General features: G+C 41.5%; 1 protein-coding gene across 2 annotated transcripts in view; it reads left to right on the top strand.

Moving 5' to 3' along the window:
• The window catches only part of C8H10orf67 (chromosome 8 C10orf67 homolog), a 95159-nt gene that overhangs the window by 8545 nt on the left and 62536 nt on the right, over window positions 1–24078 (top strand). For both annotated transcript variants that reach the window (XM_076939575.1, XM_076939574.1), the window contains exons 2-5: window positions 4417–4537; window positions 6490–6633; window positions 10149–10223; window positions 20343–20498. In XM_076939575.1, coding sequence (XP_076795690.1) covers window positions 4417–4537; window positions 6490–6633; window positions 10149–10223; window positions 20343–20498 — 496 coding nt within the window. The remainder of the gene's footprint in view (window positions 1–4416; window positions 4538–6489; window positions 6634–10148; window positions 10224–20342; window positions 20499–24078) is intronic.

Here is a 24078-nt window from a genome sequence, read left to right as displayed (position 1 = left end):
TCCTTGTAGTTCAGCCTCCAATGTTGGCATTACAGGTGTGTGACACCACACCCATTGGTCTTTCTGGGTCAAGTGCTTGTCAGGGCCTGTGTGAGACCTCACCCTACTCAGTCACTGACAGGCCTTCCTCTCACCACTCCGTGATCCTTCGTGGGCAACATCAGATGCCAGGGGCAGAAACAAGTGACTCATCCAAGAGCAGCATCCAGAACCTCATTTTTTATCTGTCCTGAGCTTCCTATCCCTGCTCCAGTTCCCACAGAGGTAACATGAAAGACTCATCATAGATATCTATGCACACAGTGAGCTACACTCAAGGAGAGCATGCCAGGGATCGGGAGATACTGTTTTAAAGATTAAGTTATTGCTTTTTTTTTTTTTTTTTTTTTTTTTTTAATGTATAGGAGTGTTTTACCTGCATGTATTTAAGTATACTATGTATGTGCCTGGTGCTTAAAGAGGTCAGCTGATGGAGCCAGCTCCCCTGCACCTGAGGTTACTGATGGTCATTAGTAGCTGTGTGGGTTCTGGGACCCAAGTCAGGACCCTCCCTCTGCAAGACCATCAAGTATTTTTATCTACCAAGCATCTCTTCAGTCCAGTTGCGATGTTTATATAAGGAACCAGATTGCTTCTTGGTAGTGAGAAGTTACCTCATTCTTCAAGGTTTCTGTGGAAATATAACCTAGAAGGGGCCTGTAGAAAGATTTGTTTTTCTTGGCTTCTCCTAAAGGGATATTCAGGGATGCTGGGGCCCTGTGGAGAATTCCAGAATACCGTGTTAGGGAGAAAAACACAGAAGCTCCTAAACTGAATTAAACTAAATCCAAAATACAGTGTCTTCTGGGAAAAAAAATCAGAAATTTTGATTAAAATCAGATGCTACATTTTTGTCTAGATAATGCTGAAGACAAGATTTGTCATCATACTGTTGACGTGCCTGGAAGCATAATTGAGAATTTAGCAGCAGGATTAATTAAAAATCATTACTTTGAGTATTAAAGTTTCAAATTAGCTTTTCATGGTTGAATAGTACAGGGATTTTATAGTTTTCTTCAAATACAATGAACAAATTATATTTGAAGACCTATCAGCCACATGTAGCGGTACCTGCCTTTAATCCCAGTACGTGGGGGGCAGAGGCAGGTGGATCTTTGTGAATTTGAGACCACTGTTGTCTACACAGTGAATTCTAGGGCATCCAGAGCTACATAATAGAGAAACACTTTCGGAAGGAAGGAAGGAAGGAAGGAAGGAAGGGAGGGAGGGAGGGAGGGAGGGAGGGAGGGAGGGAGGGAGGAAGGAAGAAAGAGGGAGGGAGGCAGAGAGGGAGAGCAAGAGAAAGAAAGATAAGGGAAGGGAAAGGAAGGGAAAAGAGAAGGGGAAGAGAAAAGGGGGAAGTAGAAGGGGAGGAGGGGAAGGAGGGGAAGGAGGGGAAGGAGGGGAAGGAGGGGAAGGAGGGGAAGGAGGGGAAGGAGGGGAAGGAGGGGAAGGAGGGGAAGGAGGGGAAGGAGGGGAAGGAGGGGAAGGAGGGGAAGGAGGGGAAGGAGGGAGGGGAAGAAGGGAAAGAAGGGGAAGGTGTGCTGATTTGAATATGCTTGGCTCAGGAAGTGGCACTATTAGGAGGTGTGGCCTTGTTAGAGAAAGTGTGTCCCTGTGGAGGTAGACTTTAAGACCTTCCTTCTACCCATGTGGGAGACAGTCTTCTGACTGCCTTTGGAAGGTCTCAGCTCCTCCTGTACCATCCCTGCCGGGACTCTGCCATGCTCCTGCCTTGATGATAATGGACTAAACCTCTGAACCTGTAAGCCAGCCCCAGTTAAATGTTGTTCTTTTAAGAGCTGCCTTGGTCATGGTGTCTGTTCACAGCAGTAAAACTCTACGACAGGAGGGGAAGGGAGGGGAGGGGAAGGTGAAGGGGAGGAAGGGGAGGAAGGGAAAGGGGAGGAAGGGAAAGGGGAGGAAGGGAAAGGGGAGGAAGGGAAAGGGGAGGAAGGGGAAGAAGGGGAAGAAGGGGAAAGGAAGAGTCTTGCGGCCCTCTCAGCTCCACGATGGGGGGCCAAAATGTCCCAGACCACTGTACAGCTTCAGTCTGCGGATCAGGAGAGAGAGAGAGAGAGAGAGAGAGAGAGAGAGAGAGGAGAAGAGAAGAGAAGAGAAGAGAAGAGAAGAGAAGAGAAGAGAAGAGAAGAGAAGAGAAGAGAAGAGAAGAGAGAGAGAGAAGAGAGAGAGGATAATAAAGGGGAAGAGACATGAAGAATGAAGACAAGACAGAGGTTCTGATCAAGTCTCGATGGGAAATCTGGGGTATTTATACGCTTTTGCCACGTACCTTGTAGGCTCGTGGATACCACGTGTGCCTTGCAGCTGGGGGCACTAAACAGCAAAACAAGATGTGTGGGATAAACAAGATATTTATCAGAGTGTGCTCAGCTGTTGTAGGCTGTTGAAAAACAAGTCTCATGTCAGGGTATATGGCTCAAGTTGGCTGCAAAGCCGATAGCCGCTTTCTGCTACAAGTCGGCTCCCAACAGGGGAGAAGAAGGAGAAGAAGGAGAAGGGGAAGAAGGGGAAGAGGGGGAAGAAGGGGAAGTGAAGGGAGAAGACCCAACTGTGGCAGCAGTATAATAACTCCCTTCAGCACCCATACTGACAATGTTCCTTGAGGGCTTACTGCATGTACATCAAGCACCACACCAAATCGGTTCTAAGATTAATACACTCTATCACTGACCCTTCGGTTATCCATAAGAAGAAACCGGGGCATGCTGAAGAAGTGATGGCTCAGCGATTAAGAGGACTTCATTCAATTGCCAGCACCCATGTGAAGGCTCACAACTGCAACTGCAGTTCCAGGGGATCTGGCACCCTCTTCCAGCCTCTTCCAGCCTCTTCCAGCATCAAGCGCTCACATGGTATACTCACAGATATACTTGAAGGCAAAACACACTTACATAACATAATAAAGTAATAATACAAGAAGAAATTGAGGCAAGAAAAGGTTAAGTCATTTCGTTGAGGTCACGTGGTTACAGTGTCAATTAGGATGTGTTCACTGTGGTTGACAGAAAACTGCCAATAGGAGATACATATTATGTGATGATACAGGAAGAGCAGGGATACAGCAGATTTCAGAACTATCGAGTTTTGGGGCATCTACTGCCCTGCCACTAAACAAGGCTCTTCTCTGCTGCTCCTCAGAGGACGCTTTGCATCTATGCTTTGCATCAGAGCCTCCATTTATATTGGATTTTCTTGGCTCACTTGCTTATATCCTTCCTTCCTTCCCCCTCCCTCCCTTCTTTCCTTCCTTCCTTCCTTCTTTCCTTCCTTCCTCCCTCCTTCCCTCCCTCCTTCCTTCCTTCCTTCTTTCCTTCCTTCCTCCTTTCCTTCTTCCCTTTGTACCCCCAAGCCCCAGCTGATATTTTGGAAATAAAGGGTTGTGATAAGCTTGATCAAACTGATGGGTACATCCGGAAAGTGAGCTTCCTTATTAACCATTTAAGGTGCTTGTTGTTAGAGAGCTGTGGAAAGAATGTGCAGAGGCTGGCACTTGACCTCTGCCACATTTCAGGAGCACAGTTTGACAGTTATAGCTGGAATTATCTAAAGCTGGGCTCGAGCCTTCTGTCTTTAGAGCCTGTTAGAATGTCTTCAAAGTGTTGATAACCTCAAAGAACTTTGGTTTACATTCATTGTTATCTATTGATAGATGCCACAGTCAAATTAGAAAGTAGAAATTAAATATTTATAATAACTTATTGAGCACAGTGATAAAAAATCATGTGTTAACACAACAAGCTTTAAAGAAAACATAACCATATTTTTCAGAACTCAAACTTAAAGGTGAAAGCGTCAGCGTTTTCAACTTGGCAAATCTTTTTTATGCTTGGCTTCAAGGCAGGCAGCTGATTCATCTCAGCTGCTTCTGCATCCTATCAGACACTCGGCTTGGAGCGACTGGCACAAGAGATTATTATTATAATTATTATTATAGATTATTATTAGAAAAATGACAAAATTTTTATGAATAATTTTCCTCTCATGGATTCTCCTACAGGGTGTTCTGGAACTCCAAAGGTTCTCAGATTATACCAGGAGATTATCTTAACGTACTTCCACTAGATATGCTATGCATAAATTATAATTATCTTTATCAATAACACAGGATAAGGTATTAAGATACTAGATGCAATTACATCATACACCATAAGAGTGGAGAAAACACACAAGAGAGGAGGGCCTCACAGTGCAGGGTCTGATAACAAGGCTGAGTCCCCAACACATGCATGAGTAGATATTCCAGTTTTTATTTCATGATTTTATGGAGTGTTATTGTGAATATAACAATTTACCTCCAAACATGAATGCTTGCTTTTTCTCTAAGGAAATGTAACACCTCTGTTCTCTTTTCAGACTTACTATTTCGGATGATTTAAAGGTTGGCTTCTTCACTTCAGACCATGCTACTCAGACAGACTGCAGTGAAATTTTTCCATTGAAAGATTTGACTCAATCCACAGAAAAGTTAATGCGTGTAAGTCTGGTGTGACTTCTAAGATGACTTTGTGTATTATTTGCCTTTGGGGGGGGTGGGTCAATGTTTTGTGGGGGAGGGGTTGTTGTACTCTAGTACTGAGACGAAGCTCAGTACTTTGTGAATGCTACGAAGCCCTGTCATTGAACGACGCCCTAGACACGTTCTCTCATTCATCTCTTATTGACAAACTGAAATAACAGTTTCAAAATATGAAGGTCTTTCTTTGGGAAACTGAGCAGGATGACAGTTGTATTCCTTTTAAATTTTAAAGATTTATTTTAGTTCTGTGTACGTTTTGCCTGCATGTATGTCTGTGAACTGGCTGTATGCTTGAGGTCAAATGCCTTAGAACTGGCGTTACTGATGGTTGTGCGCCATCCTGTGGTTACCTAGAACTGAACCCAGACTGTGAGAATAAAAGGTGGGTAAGTACTCTGAAGCCATGAGCCTCCACTCCAGTTGTACTTTTTAATTGATGGAAGCCATAATCTATATCTGTCAGGTCTGTGTCTTGCATATGTGAGTCTGCCCACATATGTGGGATTTCTATTTCTTGGACAGCTGTAAATATTTTCTGCTTAAGATACACCAAGAAAAATGAAGAGTATTTTACATATAAATAAATGCAGACAATGAGACACTAATCTTTCTACTTGTATAGCTTTGTCAAATCATATCATTTCCCTTGAATCCTTTTGAGACTGAGAAAGAGTAGAACATTTCATAGTGTAAGATATTGAGTTATTAAAACCACCAAATGAATTGGCATACTATTATAAGTCATCTTAGGTGCCTTAATTTTATTTTTTATCTATTTGGAGATCATTCTATGTCTCTCTATTAAGATATTCCACATAGTTGGATATTGTAATACATGCCTCGGATCCCAGCTAATCAGGAAACAGAGACAGGGGAGTCATTTGTTTGAGGCCAACCTGGGCAACTTTGTGAAATACTATGTCAAAAATTAAATTCAAAACAAAAAGAAAAACTGGGAAGGGAGCCTAGTGTGAGAATGTTTGTCCAGGACGTGCAAGGTGAGCCTAGTGTGGGAATGTTTGCCCAGCACATGCAAGGTCCTGGATCTCGAATCCTGTGCCTTGTTTATTTCACAACTATGTCACAAGATGTGCGGCATATATTTCACTATCCTGCAGTGATGGCCAGTTTCTAATCTACTGTGGTGAATAATCCTGTACGTCCTCAAGCGCCAGGAACTCTGCAGTGTAAATTCTTAAAAAGGGAATCTGTGAGGCAGAGAGGACATACATTAGTCACCTTGGAAGGCATCACCAAACAGCCCTGCTGAGAGACACGGTGACAGTTCACTCTGCTAAGAGCTTTAGAAGATGTCCCCTAGCTATACGCTTGCCAATTTATCTTCTGATTTTAGAAAGGCACGTTTTCCAAAAGTATCTTTATCAATTTCTTTCTTGATAGCTAGGTGCACCCATACTAAGTTGTAGTCAGGAGGACTTAGATGGCAGTGGCATGTGAAGCTTTGGGAACCTTTGAGACACAGTTCACAAGCTTCAGCTTGCCTGCCCTTGCCTCCTCTTCTGATTCCTCCTTCCCACCTCCCTCTTTTCTGCCCCAGGATTTTCTCTAATTCCAATCCTAGCCTCATATTCCCACCTGTAAACACATAGTCACACTGAGGTTCCACTGTCTTAAAGCCTCACGATGGAGATCAAACGCCCACAAAGTTTTGGAAGGAACAGTCCACACTCAAACCCTAGCACTCCCCTGGCATATCTTAGTTTTCAAATTAGGTATCACTTTGAGAGCCTATAACACAATGAGAGAGAATTAATGGACTTCTCCAATATACTGTATCTGAGAGATAATCTTCAAAGAAAACCCGGGCACCAGGTCAAATGGCCGGAACCAATGAATATTGGCACCCAGGGCTCCACTCTCTACACTAACCAATGATTTTTATTTGGTAGATGATTACGTCACTTCATGTGGATTTTGGGTTCCTCAAAGATTTGGTTCAACTGAAGTTCGAAGAGCGACTTAAAGAAGAGTCTTGGAAAATTGTTGCTATGCTCTGTGACAAAATGTTAGAGTTGAAGAAGCACTACCAGCAGGTGGGCGCTCTCCCTCTCTTTGTGGCACATTTTGCTCAGGCCGCGACATTTTTGGCAGCCCGAACGTGGGGCTACTGCGGTTCTCAACACCCCTGTCCAGTTTTGTATGTCCATTAGTATCAACCTTGTCCAGCTCACATTTGGGCCATCGGGCTGGTGAATTCGTCCTATGTTTCTGTCACATGTGTTCTGCATTCTCTCTCTCAACTTGTCCTCTTTCCCTCCTCCTTACCATGGGTCTTCTCTAGCTCCCTGACCACTATAGACACTACAAAATAATTTCAAAGCCAAACTAATGTCCACACATAAGAACATGTTATTTATCTTTTGGGGCCTGGGGGAGTTTACTTAGTATATTTTCCAGTTTCATCTACTTTCCTCTAAATTTCAAATTCCTTTGCTGTTGAATAAAATTCCATCGTGTATATGCAGCATATTTCATTATTATTAATCAGCTGATAAACATTTAGGCCGATTCCATTTCCTAACTATTGTTGGTAGAGCAATGATGAACGCACATGAGCAGGAATCACTGTGGGGGATTCTGTATGGAGTCCTTTGGGTATATGCCCAGGAGTGGTTAGCTCAGTCATGTGGTAGTTCTGTTTTTAGCTTTGTGAGACACCTCCACGCTGCCTTACAGAGTAGCTGTACCAATTTGTATTCCCATCATGAGTATGTAAGTGTTCGCTCGATATCTTTTGTTGTCTCTTTACCTGAGGATAGCCATTCTGACTAGAGTGATATGGGGTCTCAGAGTGATTTGACTTGCATTGCCCTTAATGGCTAACAATGTTGAAGACTTTAAAAAAATGTTTATTAGCCATTTATGACTTTTGTTATTTTGAAAGCTTTCTGTTCAGTTCCACAGTCCCTTAAAAAAATTGGTTTGCTACTTTGATGTTTAGTTTCTTGAAGGTTTTTTGTTATTGGTTTGTTGTTGTTGTTGGCTTGTTTTGCAAATTCTAGATGCTAATGTTCTGTTGGGTAACCAGCCAACAAAAATATTCTTCCACTCTGTAGGCTGCCTCTTTACTCAGTTGACAGTTTTCTTTGCCCTACAGAAGCTCTTAATTTTATGAGATTTTATTTGTCAGTTGTTGGTCATATTTCTTCAGAGAGTGAAGTTCTTTCTATGCCTGTACTCTTTCTATGTCAGCTCTTATCTTAAGGTTCTTGGTTCATTTGGAGTTGACTTTTGTGTAGGGTAAGAGACAACCAAGAGTCCAGTTTCATTCTTCCACATGTTGATACTCAGTGTTCCCAGAATCATTTGCTGAAGGTACCATCCTTTTTCTAATGTGAATTGTTAGTGTCTTCATAAAACTAAACACACACACACACACACACACACACACACACACACACACACACAGGAAACCAGAGAGCTGTAGTTTCAGTTTTTTATTCTAGTCTATTGTGATGGTTTGTATATGCTAGGCTCTATTAGAAGGTGTGGCTCTATTGGAGTGGGTGTGGCCCTGTTTAAGTAGGTGTGGCCTTGTTGGAGTAGGTGTGTCACTGTGGGTGTGGGTTATAAGACCCTCATCCTAGCTGCCTAGAAGTCAGTCTTCCAATAGCAGCCTTCAGATTAAGATGTAGAACTCTCAGCTCTGCCTACATCATGCCTACCTACATGCTGTCCTCCTACTGCCACTTTAATGATAATGGACTGAACTTCTGAACCTGTAAGCCAGGCCAATTAACTGTTGTCCTTTATAAGATTTGCCTTGGTCATGGTGTCTGTTCACAGCAGTAAAACCCTAACTAAGACTTATATTGATACATAAATATGTGTTTGTCTAATTCCATGCTGTTTGTATTACTGTGCCACTGTAGGATAAATTGAAATCAGAACCGGTGTTACCTCGATTGTATTATTTTTGCTCAGGATTGTTCTGGCTATCCTGGATTTTTTTTTTATGTGATTCTGTATGAATTTTAAGGTAGAATTCCCTATACCTCTGAAGAATGATGCTGGAACTTTGTTTGAGAATGCAGTGGCTGGATTTGTTTTAGTTAGGACAGCCATTTCTGCGGTACTGACTCTTCTGACCCAGGAGCATGGGAGTATCTCCATCTTCACTGTCTTCCTCGGTTTCACTCCTCTGTGCTTTAAAGTTTTTATTGTGAAGGCCTTTCACTTCCTATGTTAGGTTTATTCCAAGGTTGGGTTTTTATTTCTTGGTTTTTTTTTTTTTTCATTGTTAGTTTTGTTTGCTTAAGGCTTTTGAGACTGGAACCACTGCTCTCATTTCTCTTCAGTATTTTTGTTACTGGTGCATGGGAAGGATGCTCATCTTTGTATGATGATTCTAGGAATTTTCCAGTAAAATCTTTAGTGTCTCTTAGATATAGAACCATATGATTTCAAATAAGGATATTTCAGCTTCTTTTTATTTTATATTTGCATACTTTTAAAATATAAATTATATTATATGTGCATATATCTGTGTGAACGTATGTGGCCATGTGAGTATGGGTACCTACAGAAACCAGAAGAGAGTGTCACATTCCTTAGAGCTGACGTTAAAGGGATTTGTGACCCACCTAATATGGGTGCTGGGATCTGAACTCTGGTCCTCATAATTGAGCAACAAGTGCTCTTAACCCCTGAGATGTATCTCCAGCTCTTATATCCCTTTTATTTGCTTCTCTTGTCTTATTGCTATAGCTAGACTGCCAGTGCTAATTAAATATTAATGGAGAGAGTAAGTGCCCTGGTCTTGTTCCTGACTTTACTGAAAATGCTGTGAGCTTTTGCCATTTAAAAATATTTTGGTTATATTAAGGAGATCTGTTTAAATTGATTTAATTTTGGTCACATTTACCAAACCACATTTAACTGGGTCTTCTCTCTCTTTATTTTGGCTAGTTTGTGTATATGTAGGGGGATCTACACAGTGAGACTCTGTAATTTTATGTATTATTATGTCATATACAAAGACTAGGGACTGGAACAATGGTTCAGTGGCGAAGAGCACTGGCTACTCTTTTATGGGACTGGGGTTTGAGCCCCAGCGTGCTCATGGCAGCTCTCAACCATTTGTAACTTCAATTTAATGGGCTCTGACAGCCTCTTCTAGTCTCCCTAGGCACCAGGCACACAAATGGTACACAGATATGCATGCAGAAAAGACACCAATTACATTTAAAATGATTAAAATTAAAAACAAAAATGCTAAAAGGGATTATAACAACACACAAACATAAGTAGATCTTACTCTCTAGCAGTTTTAGGAATGCTCTATAGGACTTTAGTTGATGCGTACAATGAAACCCTGTCAGGTTATCTATATCTTATCCATGGCATCTTTGTATTGCTCTTGGTTAAAAATGGACAAAAATTGCATGTGCCACAATAGCTGCCATATAGAAGAAATTATATGATAAATGGAATTTCTCAAGAGGTTGATGTGTTGGAAGGTGAATTGTTGCTATGCCTTCTTCCCTGGGAAGTATAAACTGTATTCAGAAGCACAGTGGTGCTTACTGCATTTATTTTTGTTTTGTAGGGAGAAGAGGTCATGAGAAAAAGCTTTCAACAGCAGCTATGTGATGCTATAGCTGTTATCAAAGGAATGTACCAGGTAGGTTTCAGGTGCTGCCACGGACAAGGCAGACTTTGGCTCCTGCATGTGCGGGGAGGGTAGCTCACCTTGAATTCCCAGTCTGTACTTTGTAGCTTCGAAGGTATGTTTCTAAAAATCTTAGGTCATCTCAGAGAATTTGGGCTTAGGCTGTTCATGCTCATATTAAAAGTACCAAAAATAACACCACATGATGACAGACAAAACTTTCTAGAAACTGGAAAGTTGCAATCTCATTTCCTGAGTACCTAGGCAAGTACCCAAATCATCCAATGTTCCTTGGTGACGAAGCAACTAGATAGAAGAAGGTCAGATAGTCATAAGACAAGAGTTCAAAAGATGTGTCATAAATACTAGTGAATGGCCTCTGGCCCTTGATAAAGTAACCTTCCGGATGACAGGATACTGCTGTGTGCTCAGTATGGTGCTTCACTCCAGCATGGAGTGGAAAAATACACACTTCCAAGATGACTTTTAGACTTAGTAAGTACCTTATGCCTCTTTTTTATTTACACCTCGTCTTGCATTTCAATATACTTCAATGAATAATTATTTATACTAATGGATCATTGACTCACTGATCATGTCTGTTTGCATGGCATTTAGCCCATCTTTACTTAACTGTGTAACTACATATTCTGTGATAGAAGATAAGGGTGGTGGCTCACTCATTGGTGTGGCCCTTCTCTCGTTCCATGCATGACTTATCATTAACCATCAGCTAGTAATTATGAGTGGATGTTTGTGGCTGTTGGTGTTGCTTGCTTCTCACTCATTCTTATCAGTTGCACATCCTCTCTTCTTCTTTAAACTCAGTGGAAGCATTTGCAATTTTATAGAATTTGAAAACATGATTTCCATCATAGCCTTCTTTGTAGCAATGATACAGACACCAGAAGTCAAGTCTAACCAATGGCATCTGCAGATGGGCTGCTGGTGTGGTATTAAATCAATCTGTTCTAAACTCCCCATAGTTGCCTGAGCCTACACCTGCCCAATTGTTTTGAATTCACGAATGAAACACACACACACACACACACACACACACACACACACACACACACACACAGCCTTCTATTTTAACATGCCCTAAGCAGCTCAACGGCTAGACCACTCTTGGCACTCTTGTTCATTCAGACCCAATCATGGATCCTCAAACAAGGTCAGGAAAGGGGAAGCCCTGCTAGTAAAGGGAGTCCTCCATTTTGTGCCTAGCTCAGATGAGCTATCAGGTCATGGTTGACTTTGACCTTAATTAGCAGGGTTTTCCCACAAGCTAGCAGGAGTTAGAATCCTCCCTTGTGAGGCTATCGACCTATGGAGCAGAGATAAGAGCACTCTGCCACTGCTGCCTTGGTTCCCTAAACCAAAATGTCAATCTTCATGATAAGCAGCTGTATTTTATGTCATTATCTGTTAGAAAGTGTGTTGTGCATTAACTGATAAGTAGAAATAGACTAGGATCCTTATGATCACAGTAATATGCAATTTCTTGATTGTATTTGTCAGACAGATTACTTTTCTGATGGTTTTCTACTTGCATGGATTAGTTAAGAGTCACCAAATGAATGTTTTAGAGCAGGTGCTATGGAGGTAAACTTCCTGGGTTCAAATCCTGGCTTTATCACTTAATTGCTATGTGACTTTAGGTAAAGTACTTAATCTGTCTGTTTCAGTTCTCTCTGCTGTAAAATGAGAATAGTAATGGCCCATACGGGCTAGACCCACGTGCTCCAAGAGTAAGACAGACTGAATTTTACAAAGCATTTAGAATAGTACCTGACCATGGTGGGTAAAATCTAAGTGTAAAGTGGGTCACTGCACATACTCAAAATCCTCCTGTCTTAGTGTTGCTGTGTTTTTCTGTCTCTCATGATCCTATCTTAGCATGTGGGCTCATGGCCTTCTGCCTGCTGACTGAGTACAAGATGAAATGCCTTCATAACCTCCATAACCACTATTCATATTTGTTCTGTTGAAGCATATGGAATTCCCATTCTGGGAGTCAAAAAAGTCAAATATCTCTTTCACATAATACACAGCTCAAATAATCATAGTTACTTTAATACACCTAAAGCAAAGAAAGAAAGAAATTTCACAGGAAATATATCTTTAAGTAAAACAAATCTTGGCATACAATATCTCCAAATGAATGCTCTCTGATATGATACACTAGATGCTGACATTGTGAAGAAAGATGAAGTAGGGGTAAGCAGAGAGAAGGATCATAAATAAATCACAAATACAAGTGCACAGAGATGAACATATATAGTAGGATGTATGGGAATATCATTACAAATAAACAGACATTTCTACTGGTGAACTTTGTGAAGGTGTTCCTGAAAAGGTAATACCTGTGCTGGGTAAAAAAATTACTGTTTACTTTGTGAGTATAAACGTTCATGGTGTCTCCCTCTGAAGGTTGCACCTGTCTCCTTTTGTCCAATGTCTTATTTGAAATAGTTACAGAAGTGACTCAGAGTTGGCAGGCAAGAAGTCTAATGAGAGTCTAGGCAAGTAGTTATGCCAGCATATATAAGAATATTTTTGTTGGCAAGTGACAGAAATCTAACTTATTTGGTATTCCCCGCTTCCTCAAGCCAGTTCAGAGTAATACCCAACCCAGGACATAACGTTAGGGAGAGACCAACCTAGAAGAAGTGCTGGTTAGGTAAAAATGATTGAGCAAAATTGTTCCTCACATCTAATAGCATGTGAAAAAGAAGATGGGTCCTGATCAGAGTCTGGTGTCTGTTTATATGTGCGCACATGAGTATGTGTGCCCAAGCAGAGGCCAGAGAAGGCCATTACGAGTTATCCTTTTATCATCTTCTGCTTAACCGCTCAAGACAGGATCCTTGAGACAAGAAAGTGTTTGTTCAGCCGGGCAATGGTGGTGCACCTCCTTTAATCCCAGCACTTGGGAGGCAGAGGCAGGTGGATTTCTGAGTCTGAGGCCAGCCTGGTTTACAGAGTGAGTTCCAGGACAGCCAGGACTACACAGAGAAACCCTGTCGCGAAAAATCTAAAAAAAAAAAAAAAAAAAAAAAAAAAAAAAAAAAAAAAAAGAAAGAAAGAAAGAAAGAAAAAGGAAAAAGAAAGTTTTTGTTTACAGAGTCCCTTGAATTTTATACCCAGCCCAGCTATTGCCTCAGGGAACCTGGAGTTTGACATTTTTTTTTTCAGCTCTGTTGGCTGACCAGCATGCCCTAGAAATCTGCCTGTGTGTGCCCTCATGGTAGGGTTAGAGATACATACACTGGGCCTGGCTTTTACATGGGTGCTGGGGATCTGAACTCGGGTCCTCATGCTTACAAAGCTCTTAAAAGAGTTGTCTCTCCAGCTCTCAGATCACCTTTTTAATATGCATTAGTACATTTACATACACTTCTAGTTTGTCTTTCATAATTTACAAATCTTCCATGTTTGAGGGTCTGACAAGTGTTGTGTCTCACAAGTGCTAGATGACACGTGCTTTTGAACTTTATAATTTTTAACTATGAACTCCTGCTCTTTTGAGAGTTCTTTGAAATCTGGGATTGAGGGAGGTTTCTTCAGAGAATGTTTGCATTTGCTTCTGTGAGACTCTGTGGCTCTGTGCTGAACACAATGGAATCCTCAGCTGAAATATGTTTTAGACTACCCAGATGTGTGAGCGTCAGTAGAAAAATTCTTAGAAGGCTGTTTTTGTTTTTTCCTTGCTGTTTTTATTAGTCTTACAGCCTGTTTCCATGCAGGCACTGGCAGTGTGGTAGGAGTGGGTAAGGAGTTCAAGGTGGATATTTTCTACAGTGAAAGGCCGTCCATGCCCCTGAGTTGTCCCACTTTTGAAAGGACACTGTGATTTCTTGTCTTTTCTCTGTGGCCTGTAGGGAGCTGGAACCTGTTGCAATAGAATTCTTCTTCAGGACTTGACTGATAGTGTAATGGATGAGTACGTGTCTGAGAACGCAGTGGAGATCCTAGCACACCCGTAGCTGTGTTGGAATTAGAGAAAGGAAGACGGCTGAGGCTCGTGGGTTACCAGGTTCAGTGAGAGACTATCTCAAGTCAGCAAAATAGAGAGTGACAGAGGAGACCCAGGACATCCTTCTTTGGTGACCAAGTCAGCTCAGACAGTCAACAGGTTCTCCAGGGCAGGAGCGAGGATTAAAAAGAAAAAGACAATTAGACAACACTGTTGCATGACCCCAGCCAGTTCTGAGGCTGAGGTGGGTTTATTTTTTCCCAATCTGCTTTTATATCATTTTAATTACATGTAAGTAGTAAAGTCAGTTCTAGGTTAAGGAACATGCAGGGCAAAAAACAAAGTCCCATGATCACTGTTTCTAAGGGCTTATCAGGATGACCAAGGTTTCTGAGCCAACTTCTCTGTCCTAGCCCAAAATTATATTCTTGCCTGAAGCCTGCTTCTTTGTTCTATCCCATTCCTGCCAGAACTTACTTCCCTGTCCTGGCCCATTATCAGATTCCTGCCTGAGGCCTACTTCCCTGTCCTGGCCCAATGTCAAATTCGTGCCAAGTGACCCAAAAAGCTTTCCGCACTTTGGCATCTGCATGGGACCTGTGTGCATCACCACCCCTCACATATAAACAGGTGTGCACCACTCCCTCCTACCCCACACCAGTGTGCACCCACACACACATATCAGTGTGCAACCCAGACACACACCAGTGTAAAACCCACACACATACATACTAATGTACACTTACACAAGCACACACCAGTGCACCTCCCCCCCACACACACATACAAACAAGAATTCTCTGGAGTCTTTGTTTACAATAAGACAGTGATTCAGAAATTTATGGTTTATTAGAAACGGTATTAATCATCGTTTATGTCTTCAATAATTCCTGGAATACTGTTCGTAATATACATCAAATGTTCAGAACTATGGCAGAATAATGACCATCACCCTTCATATGTACAATTTCTATTTCTGGAGTGGATAAAGGAAATAGCTAAATTCTGCCTGTTACAAGTTTTCATAAACGTATGCTAGCTCAACACATTGACCCACATGAGTTGTGGTTAGGTGCTTTATCAGATGAAAACATTTGTTTATATCAGGTTAAATTAAAGTCATTATTTGAATCTTCACTTGGGCTTGGTAGCTTTGATTTGACTCATGACCTCACAAGCCATGCTAATCCTGGCCACCCACTTCACTCAGGCTTAGCCATAAGGAAATAGTTAAGCCTTGAAAATTTAACCAGCGGAGAACAAGAATAACCGGTTCTCTGCTGCCTCCTAGAGACCAGTTAAGTAAGGATGTAGTTACTTCTCCCAGCTTCGAGCGTGGTTCTAAACTTATTTAAACTTTTAATTTGTGTGAGATATTATGTTGTTTTATTTGAAAAAAAAACTTTAAACATTCATATCATCTTTATATTTTTTATTTCAGAAAGGTATTATTTTACTGTAGTTTTAGTAAGAAATGAAACCACTCTCAATTTTTCAAAAGGGAATTTAATACAAGAACTTAGATATTTATATAGCCTGTAGAACAGAGGGATAACAGAATACCATTGCCAGCTTTCAAGCTAATAAACATTGTGTAAGCATTGTGTTAGAATGCCATTTACTGGATATCTTCCTTTTCTCATGACTTGTGATCTGTCCTTTATTGAGTCCCTTCAAGTCTGTCTAGATATTTTGTGGCCCTATATGAAAACTATCTTTAAACAACAAAAACTAGTCTGGTGTGGTGGCATGGCCTTTGATCTCAGACTTGAGAGGCAGAGGTTAGCAATATCCCTGAGTTTGAAGCCAGACAGGTATACATGGCTAGTTCGAGTTCACAGGCCTTCCTAGTGAGACACTATCTCAAACAACAAATGAAACAGTCTATTCACTCTTTGGAATTATACTGCTTTTTAAATTAATACTGTATGTGTGCATGTGCCTCTCTGTCTCTGTCTCTGTCTCTGTCTCTCTCTCTCTCTCTCTCTCTCTCTCTCTCTCTCTGTGTATGTGTGTGTGTGTGTGTGTGTGTGTGTGTGTGTGTGTGTGTGTGTGTGTATGTGTACTGGGATGGAATCTAGGAGTTTACAACCAGGCAAGTGTTCTAACAAGTTTGTTTTTATTTTTTTTATTCTATCTCTTCTTTATGATTTTCATAGCTTTTTTTATTCTTTTGAATAAAATAAAATAATTTGGAAGTGGTTATTCCATCATTAACAAACTTCTCATTTTGCAGAAGCATGTTCATGAATTGTGGAGGTTTTCCCATTCACAGTAAACAGTTCCCCATCCAGGAATGTTATCTTGATTATCTGGTTATATTGATTCGGTTCTGTCTTCTATATCTCAAAAAAGTTTTTATCATTTTAATTATATAAGTTGTGGATAGTTTACACAGCCAACTTTTTTTCCTGTTGTAGTTTATTTCTTTAGAAGGTATAATCTCCTCCATCAAATTTTTCGACTTATTATTCCTGTATATTGAAAGCATGGGTGTATTGTACTGAAATCACTTAGCAGCTCTATTGAACTGCAGTTGGCGTAGCATAAAATGTACCCACTGAAAGTGCAAGTTAAGGGTGCTATGAAGCCAGCACAATTTAGTTTTAGAACATTTCCCTATACCTTTAATCCATTAGCTCTCCTTCTAGGTGTTTCCTTGCCTTGTCAAGGGGCAGAGAATTCCTTTGGTTCCTAAGGAGGCGTGATGGGGCTGAGCTCCCTGATTGCTGATTGGTTGGCCTTGTGTTTCCTTTGCCATCTTATTCTACAGGGTCACTAATCCCACTGTCTGCCATTGTCTGGGCAGTGTTTCATACATGTAGGACTGTCAGAGCCCCTTGGCACGAGACAGACAGCCACTACCAGTTCCTACTTCTGCCATTCTGTGTCTTATTCCCAAACTTTATCCTTTAACAACACCAGGCTGTTTGCATTCTGCCCTCCTCTGCACCCCTCAGGTTATTTGTCACCTCCCTGGGATTCTCACACACTGAACCTTCTCTCTATTTCTCATGCATTCGGGTCTATGGTTTTCTTACTGAGCTTTTATGTTTGGTCTGTTATTGAAAGTAGAACAGTAGGCTGAGGGTGCAATTCAGTGGTAGATGCCTACCTAGGATGTGTAAAGTCCTAGGTTCAATCCCAAGGATTGACCAAAAAAAAAAAAAATAATAATAATCAGTTGCCAAAACCCTCACAGATACCATATTACTATTTCTGTCTTAAGTTGGTAATATCTAGTTTATGTATTTCAGTTTTCCAATACTGGGTGCTTATATGTTTACAACTGTTACATTCCTTATATAGATTGATTCTTTTATTATTATGTAGTGGCCTCTGTCTCTTGTGAGAACAACTGAAGCCAATTTTGTTTTGTCTGATAGTATGTATTTGTCCTCATTCTCTACCAATTGCAGAAAAAATCTTGTGTTATCTTTAAACCTTCGGCCCCTGAGTATCCTTAAGGTGAGCTTGGGTCTTTTATAGGTAGTACATTGCTGGATCTTGTTTCTCTGTCACTGGGTCCGTGACCTATGGTGAGAGACTTTAATTCATTTACACCTTAAAGTAACTGCTGAATGGGCAAGAGCTTTTTGTTTTTGTTTGGTTTTGTTGATTATTCTGCCTTGTGCTCCTTTTACTCTCTTCTTCCTTTCTTGCTGTCTTATTACAGTTTGTTGGGTTCCTTGTAATAGCATGCTTTGTTCTGTTTCTCTTTATCATTATGTACTGTGGTGGTCTGAATAGACCACCTTGGTGCCTAATCTTACTGCAACCTGATGTGCCAAGTTTGATTGCTGTATATGGGAGGGCTGCCCTTTTCTGGAGAGAAATGGAGGAAGAGTGGTGGGGTTTGGAAGAGGTAGAGGGAGGGAAGAAGGGGGAAGAAGAAACTGCATTCAGGATGTAATATATGAGAGAAGAATACATTTAAAAAATATACTGAAGATTGCTTTTAATCATGAGCATTAAGATAGGAGGGGAAAAACCATTTAAAGATGAAATTGATGCTTAAGAGGATGGCAAAATTGGAAAATGCTGAGCCCAGCTATATAAAAATTAATACTGCATTTGTGGCAAACCATGGTGACACATGCCTGTGATCCCAGCATTTGGGATGCTGCAATGGGAGAATGGTTATGACTTTGTGGTCAGTATGGCCGTCCTCTTGAGTTTCAGTCAGCCTGGGCTATAGTGTAAAAGCCTGTCTTAACAACAGCAACAGCAACAACAACCACAAACACACACACACACACACACACACACACAAAGAAAAAAAGAAAAAAGAAAAAGCTAGGGGAAGGAGGGAGACATGGAAGGAAAGAGGAAGAGAGGGAAGGATATAACTTAATTTCAATGACATACAGCTCTACATGCATTGATATTTTCCTTCATCCAATATTTTATGCTATCATTGATGTCGTTATCTTACATCTTCTAAAATTATGCATTAACTACTTATCATTGCTATAGTTGCTTTTAATATTTTTGACTGAGTACTACAGAGGAGCCTGTGTCCTGCTAGACTCCTGGGGACTCAGAGCTGCCCTGGATCATGGCTTTTGTGGGGCTGAAGCTGGGTTTCAGGGCTTCCCTGGAATAGGAAATTGAACTAACATCTTCAAGCCCCTTTGGGAGGCCTGTGTGAGCATCTCCTGGTGGGTCTCTCTGGACGTACATGGCTTCTGTTACACTGGGGCTGAGGTGAGAAGGAAACAGTTCATAGTGCTACCCATGATATACAATGAGACATGAATTAGTCGACCCTCCTCTGAAGGCATGGAGATACAAACCTCCCTGCAGGTCCATTGGTGGGTTGTCACTGCTGAATGAGAGTCAGGGTTGTTCCAGGGAATTTCAGAGTTTTCTATATGGCTGAGAAGAATGTCTTGACTCAGGGGCATGGACTAGGATGATTCCTGTTCAGTTCCTGGGAAGGTGATACTGTTCTCAAATCACAGCTGGGACAGGCACTGGAGGAGTTTCAAGGCCAGTTCAGGCTCTGCAACCATAACAGGCCAGTGGACCTATTACCAGAAACTATAGGCAGGCATGTCTCTTCTTGAATTCCTTAGCAGCTAGTATCAGTGGTGGGACCAAGACCAAATGTTTATTGCTAAGTCCACAGTATAGTAAATCCATATATGTTATTTTGGTTATGGTTTAGCCTGCCACTGGGTACAGACCTAACCTCCCAAAACCATCCTCTTTGAGGTCAACCAGAGTTGTGTACTTTCTAGCTGGGTAGACACTTTTGTTGACAAATGGCTGTGGTTGTGGGAGGGATGCCTGGAGGAAACCTGCATTCTGTGGGAAGCCTCCTATTTAGTCATCTTCCTCTTCTTCACTGTTACTTGTACCACAGTTAAAATTTGAACAACATGCCCCATTTTGCATTTTATTAGATAACATGGTACTATATTGCTTTAGCATGCATTTTAGTTTAGAACGATTTGCCAAGAAATGTGGGCAAATTACAAAAAATAAAAATAAAAAAAAAATAAAACAAGTTTACAAAGGCAAGAAATCAAATTGAACATTTTCCCAGGGGGTCCTTGAAGGTGTCATTCAGAGAATCGAAGAGATAAGAATGAAAACCCAGTGCAAAATGACTTTACTGACCAGGGTCAGACTTCAGGGAGTCTAAGAGCAGGAAGTTTATTTCCGATGTATTTAAGCCCAGTACAATTTAAGAAAAAAAAAAAAAAAGTTTTCTGGTGTAATACAATTCCCATTGCACAAGGAAGCATATATACATTGAAAGTCAACTAAGGGTCCGTCCGTTTCTTCCAAGGCAATGGGTTCTAGAGACACGCTACCTGTACTAGCTTAGTGGGCCTAAGAGTCTGGCCTGGTCTTGGTTGTACGGATGCCATAGAGGTCATGTGGGCTATTAGCCACCTCCAGTCCTGCTTACAGAAGCTTGATGTGGCCTGGCTCAACAGATAATGCAGATCACCAGACAGTTAATCATTTCCAGTTCTCAGCTTTCTGGATGAAAGAACAGGTTTTTCACCTTTCCCATTAGAAAGATAATCCTGTGCGCTTAACATTCCTGGTTTCTCTGGAGATCTTGGGCTCAAGGTTCTTTGTAGTCTGCTCTCGACAAGTTTCTTATCAGATTTGTGATGTTTCTCTCTTTCCTCCAGAAATTCTTCGAAATAGAAGACGAAAAAGCTGCCCTGCAAGATGCAGCAGATGTCAAAATGAATGTTTTGACGAGGAAACTGAAGGAGAAAGAAGAAATTGTTAGGAATTTAAAGAATGAACTAGAACTGTACGAAGAGTTTGGATTTAAAAAAGTCGTAAGTTTCATATACTTTCATAATAAATTAATTATAACTAATATTAATCTATCTAAGTAGGATCACAGAGAGCAATAACCCTGGGTTAAAAGTTAGTGAGCACTGGGCTGAGGGGGGGATGTAAAATGTAGCAGTGAGGACCTGCATTCAGTCCCCAGCACTCCCATGAGATCCAGGCGTGGTGGTGTGTGTACCTCTGACCACAGCAGGTGGGGAGGAGCTGAGCTAAGAGAATCCCTCAGGCTCACTGGCCACCACTGGACAAATTGGTTACCTGTAGGTTCAGCGGAAGATTCTATCTCAAAAAAATAAGGTAGAGAGTAAATGAGGAAGCCACCTGATATCACCTGGCTTTGGCTTCCACAACACCTGTGCACAGGTACAAGAGCCAACACACAGTCATCAGCATGTAAACATTTGTGCACACTTATACTGACTCAGAAAAAAAGAAGGAGCGAAGTTGATTCTGTGTATCTTGGCAATCTCTCCACACTAGAAGCCAGCCCACCATGCTACTGCTCTATGGAACATTCTAGAAAATCTGAAGTAATTATAAAGAGGAGCGCTATCATTGTCTTCAAATTTCATCTTATAAGAGAAATGAAATAACCCTCCTGCCAGTGCCAAAAAGAAATTCCATTCTAGGAAATAACAATGTGCATTTTTATTGTAATTCCTAAGACTTCCATCCTCTTTACAGTCAAGATAGCTGAAGAGGAACAAAGCAAATTTCCACAAGTCAGAGGCTTCCAAAAAGCCATCTGGGATGGATCAGAACTGAGGTGGTACAGAAAAGACAAGATGGGAAATTCTGGGGAAATGAGAAGAACTGGGAGTCTGGAATCAGGCCTCTTGCTAGCTGAGAATCCAGAATTCTTATGCAATGAAGTCATAATTGTTATAAAGGTTGCCAATAAGATTTTTTCTTAGAGAGAGACACTCTCAGGGGCTAAAGGGATAAGATCAGGAGTTAAGAGTGATGGTTGCTCTTCCAGTAGTCCTGCGTTCTGTGCCTAGCACCCATATTGGGCTACTCACAAACCAGCACCAGGAGATTCAATGCCTTCTGGTCTCAACAATCACAGACGTATATGCACATATGTGTGCACGTGCATACATGCACACACATAGACACCCACATAGAAACACACACATACAGACACAGACATACATACAGAGAGACACACAGACACACACACACACACAGAAACACACAAAGAGAGACACAGGCCTGTGAGTATATGACCTCAGGTGTACTCTTCTCTAGGAGTCTAACAAACAAGACTGGTTTACACTGAAGATGTCCTAACTTCTAGAGTTTTAACTTATCATTGTAATCCTGTTCACTATGTCTCCAGAATCACCTTGTGGTCTCATTCACTTTCCTTAGCAACTATGTGAAGGGGAAGAATCCACAAAAATCATATGTGCCACCATCACATGTGACTTGGCTATTACTCTCACAGGAGCTGACACCCGCACTGGATATCTCTTACTCTTTCCTCGAGCAGCTCTTTCTGTTACAATCCCTGAGCTTAAATGCATGGGGAACCTTTTCTTTGAATGAGCTTCCAAGTCTGCTGCAAATGAGCTCATTCTGAAACCTTTTCTGTGGCGTAAGTCAAGGATCTGCCTTTACATAGTAGATGTCCCTAAAAAAATAAGGAAGTCATCAGGATGCTGCCCATAGTGTCGTGTAACTGTCCTTACAGCCATAGCAGCTGACAGAATGACTTTTAAAAGATGCTGAGAAGGAAAAAAAAAATATGTCAGATTTCCCTACTGATGGTCTCCCTGGCAAGGAGAGCCAGTCACCACCTTCCTGCTAAGGCCCAGAGCCAGTGGGGACAACTGGGAAGTGCAAGACAGCAGAGAGGAGAGCTTGAAGTTCTGTCTGCAACAACAATGTGCAAGAAAGAAAGAGATTCTCATCTCTCATGGGCTCAGCACTATCAGCCGTCAGGGGCTCAGCAGCAGTTCAGAGCCAGAGGGGATTTTATCATGAGCCTCTAAGAGCATGAAGATGCCTAAACTCGAGTCACAGGGCTGAGGACAAATAGGTGAAGCTAGAAGGCACGAGTGAGCATGTACACACACACACACACACACACACACACACACACACACAAATTGAACATCAACCCATATTGAGTCTCCCTCATCCAAAAATTCCTACAACTTCAGGTTTCAGATTTTAATTTTGAATTGCAGCATGGTTCCCTATCTTTTAGCAGAAAGCAGCTATCAGCTTTGCAGCCATCTTGAGCCATATACCCTGACGTGAGACTTGGATTACAATAGCCTACAACAGCTGAAGCATACTCTGATAACATCTTGCTTTGGATACCCAGGACTTTCCTTGGGTGTGTGAGATTAAAGGTGTGTGACTTAAGAGTGTGACCTAGAGATCAGATTAGAGACAAGACCTAAGGGCATGATTAAAGGTGTAACTTAGAGGCATGGCTTAGAAGTGAGACATATAAAAGGCAGAGGCAGACGGCAGACGGAGTGGCAGCTTGGGCTGGGATACAGTGGCCGCCAAACTCAGGGCAGCCCGGGCCTCAACATTTTGCTCGGGCTGCAACAGTCAGCCTGTGAAAAACATTTTACTAGGTTCTCTAAGAACAAATTTGCCTGTTGTGTAAGTCCTCAGCTGTTTGAAGTTTCAGTATAGACAGCTGCCCCCTCTAGTGGGTCAAAAATCCCCCCTGAGACATCACACAATACTAACCTGCAACTGGATTCGGAGGGCAGAGCTTAGAGACAGTTAAGGTGTTAAGGGAAGGACCAGCAAATGGCTCAGCGGGTAAAAGTGCTTGTAATACACTGTCTGATGAGTTCCATCTGCAAAAACTTAAAGGTGAGATGACAAACTCCACAAAGTTGATGTCTAACCTACATACACATGCCTTTTCACTCATGCCTTGCCCTGCCCTCACCACACACACACACACACACACACACACACACACACACATTACTAGCGAATAAGTTAGAGGAAATATCAAGAGGAATACTATGAAAACATTTGAAAATAAGCTGGCTTTGCTTAGTCAACATAAGACTGAATGATACTTCTTATAATCAAATCTCATTAGCAGCTTATTGATGTCAATAAGTAGTCAAACCATCCTTCCTGGCTTGGTTCTGACTGACAAGATTGGCTAGAAAAAGACAAATTCAACCAACAAGTAGTCCAAGTTACACATGTGGCCAGTGGCAGGCAAAAAGCAGGTCTCTTCAAATGGCAAAAGCCTGCACTCTAGATGATACTCTTAATGCCAGTTTACCTGGCAACAACTTGATTCCAGTTTTTATTCTGTGGGAAATCAATGTGACGTAGCTGCAGACTTCTGTGAGTTCTGGTTTGCCACGCTGTCTGTTGAGAATTGAAAAAAAAAAAAAGCTACCTCATTAGAGTATGTTCACGTGCCTCTGTGTATTATGCATGTGTGTATATGTGTGTGCTTGTGTGCTCACATGCAGTCGCCTGCCTGTGCACACCACATAGCGACTTTAATTTTATCTAGGGTTCTTTATCGGATTGGCTTTTCATTTTTCCTCCTAACCCCAATTATGG

This window comes from Arvicanthis niloticus, chromosome 8, assembly GCF_011762505.2.
Source record: "Arvicanthis niloticus isolate mArvNil1 chromosome 8, mArvNil1.pat.X, whole genome shotgun sequence".
In the NCBI taxonomy this organism is placed as follows: Eukaryota; Metazoa; Chordata; class Mammalia; order Rodentia; family Muridae; genus Arvicanthis; species Arvicanthis niloticus.
The sequence above is the reverse complement of the archived record's forward strand: the minus strand, read 5'-3'. Positions and strand labels throughout refer to the sequence as shown.